Below are 11,331 nucleotides of genomic sequence, written 5' to 3'. Positions count from 1 at the left end.
CTTTCACTTTTCACTTTCATGCACTGGAGAAGGAAATGGCAACCCACTCCAGTGTTCTTGCCTGGAGAATCCCAGGGGTGGGGAAGCCTGGTGGGCTGCCGTCTCTGGGGTCGCACAGAGTCGGACATGACTGAAGCGCCTTAGCAGCAGCAGCAGCAGCAGTGTCTTTTTAATCTGACAGTCACCAAAATTCAACATTTAGTCATATGCAATTAAATTAAAATATTTCCATGAATTAAAAACACAAAACCTTTACAGAAGGTTTTATGAAATCAAGAATTTATAAGTTAGAATAATGCTCATGATTTCAACAAAAAACATTTTTTAAGATGTGAAAAGACAGCAAATTTATTCAACTTTACAGCTGTATGCTTCAGCTCTCCAACTATTTGGTTTTAAACTTTTAAATATCATTTATATAGAAATGGACTCAGAGGTGGACCACCTAATCTTCTTTGTCTCACCTACTGATATTTTTAGGGAGACTTTAAAAGAATATTTGGCCAAACAAATAAAGACAAAAAAAAACTGGTACTTGACAGACCTAATAAGGACCACTCATTTCCAAGAAGTTAGACCATAATTAAGCATGAAGGATAGCTATATTTAAATATGTAATAGATGCCCTACAAGTTTCCCATTCCCAATTTCTCACACACCAATGTTTCAGAAAGTATGGCCCCACTTTGCTAAGCCAGTGTTACATTTAGGTAATGAAGTAAACATAACCATATACTTGGGACTAACATACATCTATAACCACAGGTAGCAAAGTTTTACAATGGCTTCCCACATTATACAGCATAAATGTAAGAATATTAATTTTAAGACCTTCACAATCTGGCCCCCATATTTATTCTCATCTCCTTCTGGTCCCAATATAGTCTCTTATATAGGTTATTTCCAAAGTATACCACTCATGTCTGTAATCCCCTAACCTTCCTACTCTACTCTTGCTAAATCAATCCTGTTCACCCTTTACAACCTGTCTCCTTGAACTCTTCTCTAATCCTACTAGCCCACAATGACATCTCCTTCTTCTGGGCTTTTCCAACCACTTAATAACCAAGTCAACATTTGATAATTTTCATATACATTTTGAATTTTCTGTGTATAATCACCTTTTTTCTTAGGCATAATATAACAGTAAAGGGGATGGGCATGGGGGTAGCATGACAAGAAAATATCAATCAAAGAGTTAGGATTTCCGAAGTTCTAGACTTGCTCTGAGACTATATTTGAAGTTCCTGAATAAAGCCATTTAATTCTTTGTATAAATGAGGGCTGGTATTTGGTATTCAATCTAAGATCTTTAATGACAAACACTCTTTTTGAGAATGATTTATATCTTCCATAGTTGCTTAGGATGTTATATTACATGGCAAATACAAAAAGAAATGATAAATTCTGGGTTGGTGTGACCTGAGGAGTGAAGCCAAATACCATACTTGGACAAAGTCAGGGCTACCAAGCTGAGAGATACATACTGGCAAAAAATGACAGAGGAAGAACAAATAGAAGCATAAATATGGGAGACTCTACAAACAAAAAAATTAAGTTGAAAGAAAGTTTTGGAAAATTGCACCAAACAATGATCTCTGTGGACTTTCATAAATAATCTTCACAGTATTTGTGTTTTAGAATTCAATTAAACAAATACTTGAAGTCTAGGTAAATAGCACTATTTCAGGTATTTCATTCCAATACATTGTTAACTCTACAAACCACTCACATATAAAACATCGTACTTACTGAGATCTCGACATTTAATAGTACTATATTCGAAAGAGATACAAAGATAGTCACAAGCTTCTCTCAATTCAGGAATAGATATGCCATCAGGACAACGGATTATTCCTGTTTTATAATAATCCTGAAAAAAAAATAAAGAATGCATAAATGAATGCACAAGGTAGACAAAATGTATTTTTAAGATTGGGCTGATACAATTTTTTAAAATTGTGATACTCTTGAGATTTCTGAATTGTGGAATTTTAAAGTTAGGTAGGACCTCAGTTTACCTAACCACTTTTTCACTTTACTGACAGGAAAAATTTATGTCCAAATGGATTTCCTGACTCATCCAGTTATGAAATTATTTAACAAGAGAGATAAAGTTAGAACCCATGTCGCCTCATTATTTATGCATCTCTTCTCTCTACTGTACCATGCTAATTCACATGTATTCCCCCCTTACAAGTTATTTGTCTACATACCTACCATATATTTCTTAAAGAAATTTTAAGGAAGTTAAATGATGTACTTTACATTACCTTAAATATTACCTAGAGAATTGAGTAAAACTTAAGGTTTTTAGTAAAGAACTTCAAAATCATTTCTAAGTATTCAAATATATGGAAACAGAACACACAATTATTCTTCTTCCAAATACTTTTCTTTGGTGTTTCCCACATAAGTAGAAATAATAATAGCTATTATTTCCAAAATCTACTTGAAACGCTGTTAGGGGCTGGCCCAGAGGTATAGATAAGTTACTTCATAGCTGAGTTGTGGAGTTAACTGGTCAATACCATTAGGGGACAAATGAAAGTATGGGCAACTGAAAAAGCACTTCCCCAAAAATTAAGATCTGCCTCAACCTTCTTGATGTTCAGAGCCACAGTTAACACCATTTCTGAAATTGCTACATGAATCAAGCAAGACATCTTCTGGTACTTTTCCAAGTACTTGTTAGTACTGATCACGATCAACTACTTTTCCTGTCTTGTACCTCAGGATCCTCCCTCTCCTCTTCCCACAAAACTATTTAAGGAAACCATATTTTCAAACTGTGGAATAAACTGTCATGCTATAAATCAAACTTTTATCACTGATTAAAATTACAAGTAGTGACTGTAGTGCTAATTCAAATATTTCTCAAAAGGTTAAAAAAAATTAAGTTTTAATACAAAAATGATAGGAAATACATTTTAGAGATGACCTTCAAATGTTCCTAAGTGTCCACCACTAGTTATATGCAACAAAATATTAGAATTCCAGTAGCCACATTTATTATGACAGCAAAAAATTATCAACTTCTTGTACTTAATAGAATTAGGGAAAGTGGAGTAGTCTGACTATAGAAATGTTACCACTAAACCCTTGAAAGAGCTGCCTATGCAGACCTAAGAGATGAATTATCCCCTATCTTATTTTTGCAAAGGTTATAAAATTCCTTTATTTTTATCATGCTATATTTACATGCCAAAAGAAAATGAATTAAACGATATTAAAAAATACACTGGATACTTCCATAGCGATATCCAAATGCAATTCTGCTTTCAGTCCACGTACCTACTGAGAAAGGGTCAACTGACTCAATCAATACACACAAGCAACAGCACTTACCAGAATTGCTCGAAATACTGTAGAGCCAATTCCTTCTGCCACCTCATACTCTCCCTTCTCATTAGGACGTGTAAAGTTATGTTCTCTGCCAGATCCAAACATCCTATGGTAGCAAGTAATTGAGAAATAAATCAATAGGCTATCCATGTTTTCATGTACAAAAGTAAAAAGAAATTATAATTTTAGCATTAAATTAGCCCACGAATATTTATCAGACATTTATTCTGGCAAATGTGATAAATGAAGGATTATAAAAAAATTTTTTTGTGGGAGGAGACAGTAGTAAAGATTCCCCATAAGAAAATAAAATCAATTAATAAGATTCAAAAGCTAAAAAAACTTTCCAGTCCCTTTTCTTCAGGGGTGGAAAAAAAAAACAAACAAATCAATCTAGGAGAGATTCTTACACTAGTTTTGTCCAGAGAAAGACAAAAATGAAAGAGAGAGAAGAGGGAGAGAGGGAGGAAGGGGAAACTGCTATCTTCAATGCAAAGTTAGTCTATTAAGTAGCATGTATGGTAATCTAAACTAGAAAAAAGTAAAATAAGTATAGGCAGATCAGGCTATTTTACTTTTCACAAAACTATAAACGTAACAAATCCTGCACAAAACTTTTACACTGGCATCCTAGAACTGAAAAATAAGCAATCAAATACTGGGGTAGAGAGGAATGAAGAAAAGAATGAAAATTCTAAATAAGTAACAAGCTCATAATATTAATTTTTACAAAAAGAAGATGCAGATGAATTTCTATTTTTTCAAGTCATGTTGTTGGCCCTTTAACAGTAAATATTTAGAAAAGAGGCAATCTGCTAAATATGTCCTTCAAAACAAAAAGTTGAATGCCTAACTTCCAAGCAAATTTTTAAAGTGTGATTAAAAGAATCTGAACCTCTAAATTCAATGACAACATCATTCCTAAAGTCAATATAGCTGAACTAAGTTGCCTATTCAACAATTTCCCAATTTAAATAGTTCCCTCTTTTCTTGTAACACAGAACCTATAAAGAACAAAGCTTTCTTATTTCAAAGTTTCCAAAAGAATGCCAACTGCTTTTTACAGTTCCCATGAATATTAATTTTCATCCCCAAAAACATGCTTTCGTCAACTGACATGAAAAGAAGCCTTCACTGATTTGGAAAAAAAGAAGTGAGTCTTTCAGGAATCAAATGTCATGCAATTTTCTCAAATACTTGAACTTTTTACAAAAAAGGAAAGTTACTTTTCAGATCAATATGGATCACAAACACAAAAAAATCTTCTGGATTTATTTTTAAAAGAAAATGTAGCCTATCAGTTGAAAAATTTCAATACCTACTTCTGCCTTTCAACTGTTTAAGTTTAGGTAAAAATATAAAATATGATCAGTGTTGAGTTATCCTCCTAAAAATCTCCCATGAACGATCTTTCCTTCAAGTTTTAGTTTGTTGTAATGTCTTAGAAATAAATAAACATGCTTTGATTTTTAAAAAAGAGTCCTTCCTATGCTTCTAATAATGCCTATAGAGTACATGTATTTTTTTCCTTACAGATGTAAAGTCTAGAGCTAATGTTAAAAGGAAATATTTGTCTACCCAAAATGTAAACAGTGTTACATGCTGGCATTTTGTTCTGGATTCTGAGACACTTACAAATCATACACACACACATACACAGGTACCCCGAACAGTTACTCATATGCAACCAAGCAAAAAATTCAAGTTTTCCTTTTTAACCTCATGCAAACTTCCATTTCATTTATGTGTTTCCTTCATTTTATATTAGAATAGAAAAAAGCACTAATTTTATAATTAATAGGTGTTTGATCCTCTTTTGAACACTTTGAAAAATCAATTCTATACTGAAGTTCCCATAACTGCAGCCCATATTGTCTCTACCAATTCTAGAATGTGGTTCCCTTAACTACAAATTTTATACTAATTTATTACTCCAGACCAGTACAGATTAAGAGACAATTATTTCTCCTTCATTCTACTGACTAATTGTTAACATTATTTCTTTGAAGTAAATACATCAAATTGACAACTCATGCTGACTTTACAGCTAACCAAATGCTGATACCTGCTGTATCTGAAGATTTAATTTGGAAGCCGCAAGTGAAGGAAACATTATCACTGTTAAATTCATCTTGTCAAATACAATCTATGTTTTCAGATCTTTAAGTATCCTGTCTTCATTTAAATACTGCATTTGCTATTTCTAGGTACAGCAAACATTATTCAAAATCAAATCAAGCTCAAGATCTGGCCCTACAATTTCAGCTGGATTAACTTAAACAAGTTATTTAAATTTCATAGCTCAACAGCAATACTGTATTCCACTAAAGAATTACTATAAAACTTTAAATTAAAAAAAAAAAGGCAATGGAAAAGTGCTTATTATTAATAATACAAAGAATCACAATAATACAAACCTGCCCAACATTGTATTTGGCTGTGCAGTAAAAATGGATGGGTCTACAACAAATCTAGTGTTATCCACTATAAGTGTCACTCGTTCTGATGTTCTTACATTCCGAGCTCCTTCTTTTGCATTTTCATACACAAATACCATTTCCCCAGACGTCTTACAGCTACTATCTGAACTTGATTGACTACTGTTTCTGCTGCTGTTCCCAGCACTGCTACTGGATCCATCTGGAGACGCTTTCTGGGGACGAGGACTGCTTGGACGAGAGGAACTGTGATCTTTTTCACGTTCTGAAATAAAGAGGTTAAACAAATTTATGCAAATTTTCTTTTAAAAAATACAAGAGATACATATCTTTTGAAAATAGTGATTTAGAAAAGTAGTTTTATATCATAGCAATTCTGCTTTTTTTATTTCAAATAACATTTTCACAAAACATCAACGTTCATTTATTTTCTAGAAATAAAACCTAAAACATTACATTGTTTTCTAAAACAATTAATTTTGTAGACTTTTTAAAAAAGATGTTTACCTAACCAATGTTGACCCAGACTAAGATTAAAATTAAACTGAATTATATTACTGCTCTACTTAAAAATATACAGAAACAAAAGGAGTACAATATTCTAAGTCAAATAAGCAAGCATTGAAAGTCAGTAAAAGATTAATAACAATTTTAACTGTCCTAAATACTGAAAGTATTAATACTATTCTGAAAACACAAAGTACAAACTTTGGACTCTTAACTACATTAATAAGGAAACCCCCAAACCAGCAATGTATCTCACAAAAGGAAGGTACCAAAGGAAGAAAATATTTTTACCACAGACACTAAGAAGTATTTATGTTTTCAAATGACTTTTAATGTTTTACCAAATTAGTTTAATAGCTGATGATATACTGCTTTCTTCTCACTCTCATTTTTGAAAAAAGCACTGCTAAAAATTTTATAGGATCATATTATTATTATCTACAATTTTAATATAAAGAAACACTGTTAAAATTCAGAAAATTTTCTTCAGCTGTTCCAACAGTTTACAAAAGAGAAATTAAAACTAAGATTTTGCGATGTTTCCTTTAGAGATTAGATTACTAAACTTTAAAGGTGACCTAAAAATGTACCTCCATCTCATCAGTTTCATCAGCTTTTGCCAAATTCCTTCATGACTCAGGCTACTCAGAACACTCTGTGCAGCTTCACTGGTTATATAATTAGGCTTGCTGCATCTCCAGAGGTACCCCACACCTCCCTTGTAGTGCCTGTTTCTACAACGTTGGTAGCTCCCTAAAAGTAAAATTTGCTAAAGCAATAAAATAACTTATTATATTTCCTGTTCTCTTCCCAGATACTAAAATTTGCATATAATAAACTGTCAGCTCTTATTTATACTTTTGTTGGTTTTTAGCTTATTAGTATTATTCTGATTTTAAAGACCTACTTAGATACTGACAACCTCTCCACATAATAAGACTTAATATACATGATTTTTATTTATATGAGGTAATCAGAAACTGCCTCAAATAGTAAGTCAAAATATTTAATTTGCCACTTCTGAGGGAAAAATAAAAATCAGCAAGCTCACATTGTTTATGTACATCTACTTGAGAGTGGTGCTTTATAGCCACACAATGTATTTACCTGGAGGAATAGCATTCATTTATAGTAAAGAGTAGGAAGGAATAAAGATCTGAGCTGTCAAGGGGGAAAAAAAACCTACTTCCACCCTCCTTTTCCTTCTCTGTTTTTTAATTAAATTTAAAATATTGTCAAAAATCAAGGTAAATAACTCCATGATGGTTACTCTTTCACCTCCTTTTTTAGTATGATTAACAAGGATTCTTATCAATAATTTACTACAGATTATTTTAAATAAACCACTGCTATATATCTCACAAGATAAAAATTACTTGAAAAAAAATTTAAATCTACATATTACAGCTGTAAAGGCTGTTCAAATTATTTCTAAGACTGTCCCAAACTCTGAAAAAAAATTCACTTTAAAGTTTCATTTAATAAGTTTTTTTTTTTAACAGTAAGAATCAAGCTAAGTTAAAACAGAAGGAACTGAAAAGAAGTAAGATGTTAATTTTACTGTAAAGTATTAGGCATAATTCACTGTTATTACTACTTTAAAAAGGTAAATGCATTGGGAATTTCCTGGCAGTCCAGTGGTTAGGTCTCAGCGCTTTCAGTGCCAGGGCCCAGGTTTGATCCATGGTCAGGAAACTAAGATCCCACAAGTTGTGCAGCATAGCCAAATTTAAAAAAAGAGAAAAAAGGTAGATGCATGCTTTTGAAACCTGTTGGGAAGTTAATTTTACATACCAATATGGTGCTGCCGTGTTGGAGAAGTAACATTTCTAATACAAGGAGTGAGCTGTGATTCTGTTCTTTCATGGGATGAGTCTCGTGATCTGTCACTTGACCTTCGTCTATCTCTTGATCTCTCATGTCCCCCACTAGCACCATGTAGACTCATTTTGGTGTGGTCAACAGCTCCTTTAGCAACACGTGAGGGAGTGCTGATAAATTAGAAAAGAAAATTAACCATAAAAGTAGAACATGAAATTGCAAACGCTTTCTAAAAAAACTCCCAATTAATATAAAACTACTAATATTCTGAAGTGCAACAGTCAAATGCTATTATACTTAACAATTCTGAAACCTAATTTATTTTAAACTTTCAGGTTTTATAAATTCTGGAACACTATGTCTTTAAAGATCACATACTCCAATTCAGTTTTTTTAAGGATGAGAAAAAAGCCCAGAAAGGTTAACTGACTGTTGAGTTAGCAGCATAGTAGAAGAGGTAGCAGTAGTAGTACTAGCAGTAGAGACCATCCAAATCTCTTAAATATAACTCAAGTGTTCTCCTGGTTTTTCTGATTTTAAGGGAAAAGGAAAGGGTGAGCATCAGCTTCTGGAACTCTTTTTTTTTTTTTTTTTTAGCTTCTGGAACTCTTAAACACTGAGGTATGGGACAAAGTAATTGGTCTTGCTGCCAAATAAAATAAGAATACATGCTAGGGACTTCCCTGGTAGTCCAGTGGTTAAGACTCCCCCCAAGTCCAATGCATGTGGCATGGGACTAAGATTCTACATGCCATGAAACACTGTCCAAAAGTAATTAAAAAAAAAAAAAAAGAATACATGCTAACTCCAATCAATTCATTTTGATTGAACTCTCTTGAAAAATTTTGAAAAGCATTTTTCAAAAAAGCTAATAGCACTGACTTTACACTTTATTTAAAGACATTTAAACATCTTACATAGAACAAATTTGCCCATGGGAAGTGAATAACTGAGGATGATTAAGATATTCTAGTTGACAGCATTCATTCACACAATTATTTATTAAGTTATACGTACTATGTACACAATGCTACTACATGCCAGGATGGAAGCAGCTTCCTTAGAATGCTTATGATTTAAGTGCAGCAGTTATACATGAATTATTCCAGTTAAACAATGTAAACAATTCAAATGTTATCCCAAATTTAAAATATGAAATAATTAAATGTATCTCAAATAAAATTAATAAATGAATGACATAATAAATGCTCTAAGATCTCACAAGAAGAAGATGTTACTGTAAATCACTGGTGAACCTGGCACAAACAAATAGCTAAGATTTTAATAATCAAGTACACTGCAAGTAAGAAAACTGATAGGAACAAAAATGAAAGAGCCTAACCTAAGGCAGGTGAAAATTTACCATCTTATTAGCAAACAACGTAGTTCATCATTTAAAAATATTAAAGTGCTTTTCAGAAACAGGAAAAAGATAGGAATCAAAGGAACTTCATGGCTTCAGAGTCATAAAGACTTAAAATCAAATTGTCTTTTAATACTTAATTGCTCAACATGTTGAATGCTAACTTAACATTTTGGAACCTTAGTTTCCTCATCTGTAAACTGCAGATTCTATTGACTTTCTAAATTTAATATGAGGATTAAATGAAGAATAATCAATAAACTGACCAATAATGTGCCTGGTACAACAGAATCACCCACTAAATGTTACTTTATTTAGTTTTAACAGGTGATGACATTAAAGTTCAAAATTACAAGATTTTGCTCAGAGTCGCATGGAATTTTAGTAGATATGTTCGTAACACTGTAAGCTAATCCTTCCAATTTATTCCAGTAGCCTCTTCCATGATGTTACCCTATTGTCCTTCACCAAAACCACATTATTTAAAAATTTAATCTTGATGAGTCAGTTTTAAATCCAACAATGCTCAGGGATCATCTCCTCTGATTATTAGCTGTAACACCGTTATTTTAGTGGTTTCTTTCATTATGAAGATCGTTATCATCTCACTGCTGCTAAGTCACTTCAGTCGTGTCCGACTCTGTGCGACCCCATAGACGGCAGCCCACCAGGCTCCCCCGTCCCTGGGATTCTGCAGGCAAGAACACTGGAGTGGGTTGCCATTTCCTTCTCCAATGCATGAAAGTGAAAAGTGAAAGTGAAGTTGCTCAGTCATGTCCGACTCTTTGCGACCCCATGGACTGCAGCCCACCAGGCTCCTCCATCCATGGGATTTTCCAGGCAAGAGTACTGGAGTGGGGTGCCATTGCCTTCTCCATATCATCTCACTATAACAGACTAAAAAGACAATAAATAAGGCTGACTCTGTATCTACCCTAAGAGTGACTTCTAAGGAAATAAAGGCAACTGACCAGTTTTTATCAGTCATCTGTCTCTCATAAATCTACAGAAAGAAAAAAAGAACAAAACAACCCTCTATTCCCACCTTCCTTCCAGTGAAAAAGATCAGAGTAGGATCACATCATTGGAACATAATTTTTTTCTTTAAATAGAACAAATCAAAAGATCATACTTTTAAGCTAAAAACCTTACAATAGGAACAATGGAATTTCTGACTCATCTCCTAAAGTAGGAAAAAGAAAGGAATCCACAATAATAGAATAAGCATTTATACTGGAAAAAACCCTCAAATTATTCTAGCTAAGTTTTAAATGTACTAATAAACACATTTTCTAAATATGAATCTAATTGATAACAGATAAGATACAAGCACAATTACAACTAAGGCAAATGAAGGATAAATGTTCAGTAAGGGCCGAACCAACTGATTTACTGAAAAAGGATTTCAACTAGACATCTTTATAGCTGAAACATTAAATACCACTAAGTATTTTGCTTAAATACTGGCTTCATTTCTAAACTGTTTAGACATTAAACAAATGCAAAAGGTGTCATAATATATCCCTGTTCTTTTTTTTCATTCTCAAATGGAATGCACTCTGAATGAGACCTTCAAAATCAGATGTCATGGAAGACTAATTATGTCCTACTCTATTTAATTAAATAATTTTAGATCAGGAAAGCACTCTAAGGGCAAACATAATTAACAAGTGCAAATGAAAATGAGGACAAGCAAGTTCATAGAGGATAACTCTGTTTCATGTTGCATCTAAGAGTTTGGGACACATGAATTGAGAACAGGAAAGGAGATGAAAAGTGTATCAGCCCCAACACCTGCTTCTAGCCAAGACAGAGAAACAAGGACTAAATTTACCTTCCTGTCTGAAACTACCCAAA

The 11,331-nt window shown here is 33.0% G+C and overlaps 1 protein-coding gene across 6 annotated transcripts in view; it reads right to left on the bottom strand.

The window, feature by feature from the left end:
* The window catches only part of BTBD10 (BTB (POZ) domain containing 10), a 76,246-nt gene that overhangs the window by 17,836 nt on the left and 47,079 nt on the right, over positions 1-11,331 (bottom strand). For all 6 annotated transcript variants that reach the window (XM_010830600.1, XM_010830599.1, XM_010830598.1 and 3 more), the window contains 4 exons: positions 8,085-8,281; positions 5,763-6,048; positions 3,349-3,451; positions 1,753-1,873 (listed from right to left, as the gene is read on the bottom strand). In XM_010830600.1, coding sequence (XP_010828902.1) covers positions 1,753-1,873; positions 3,349-3,451; positions 5,763-6,048; positions 8,085-8,281 — 707 coding nt within the window. The remainder of the gene's footprint in view (positions 1-1,752; positions 1,874-3,348; positions 3,452-5,762; positions 6,049-8,084; positions 8,282-11,331) is intronic.

The sequence above is a fragment of the Bison bison genome, unplaced genomic scaffold, assembly GCF_000754665.1.
Source record: "Bison bison bison isolate TAMUID 2011002044 unplaced genomic scaffold, Bison_UMD1.0 scf7180017864518, whole genome shotgun sequence".
NCBI lineage: Eukaryota > Metazoa > Chordata > Mammalia > Artiodactyla > Bovidae > Bison > Bison bison.
This window is presented reverse-complemented; position numbering and strand designations above follow the sequence as displayed.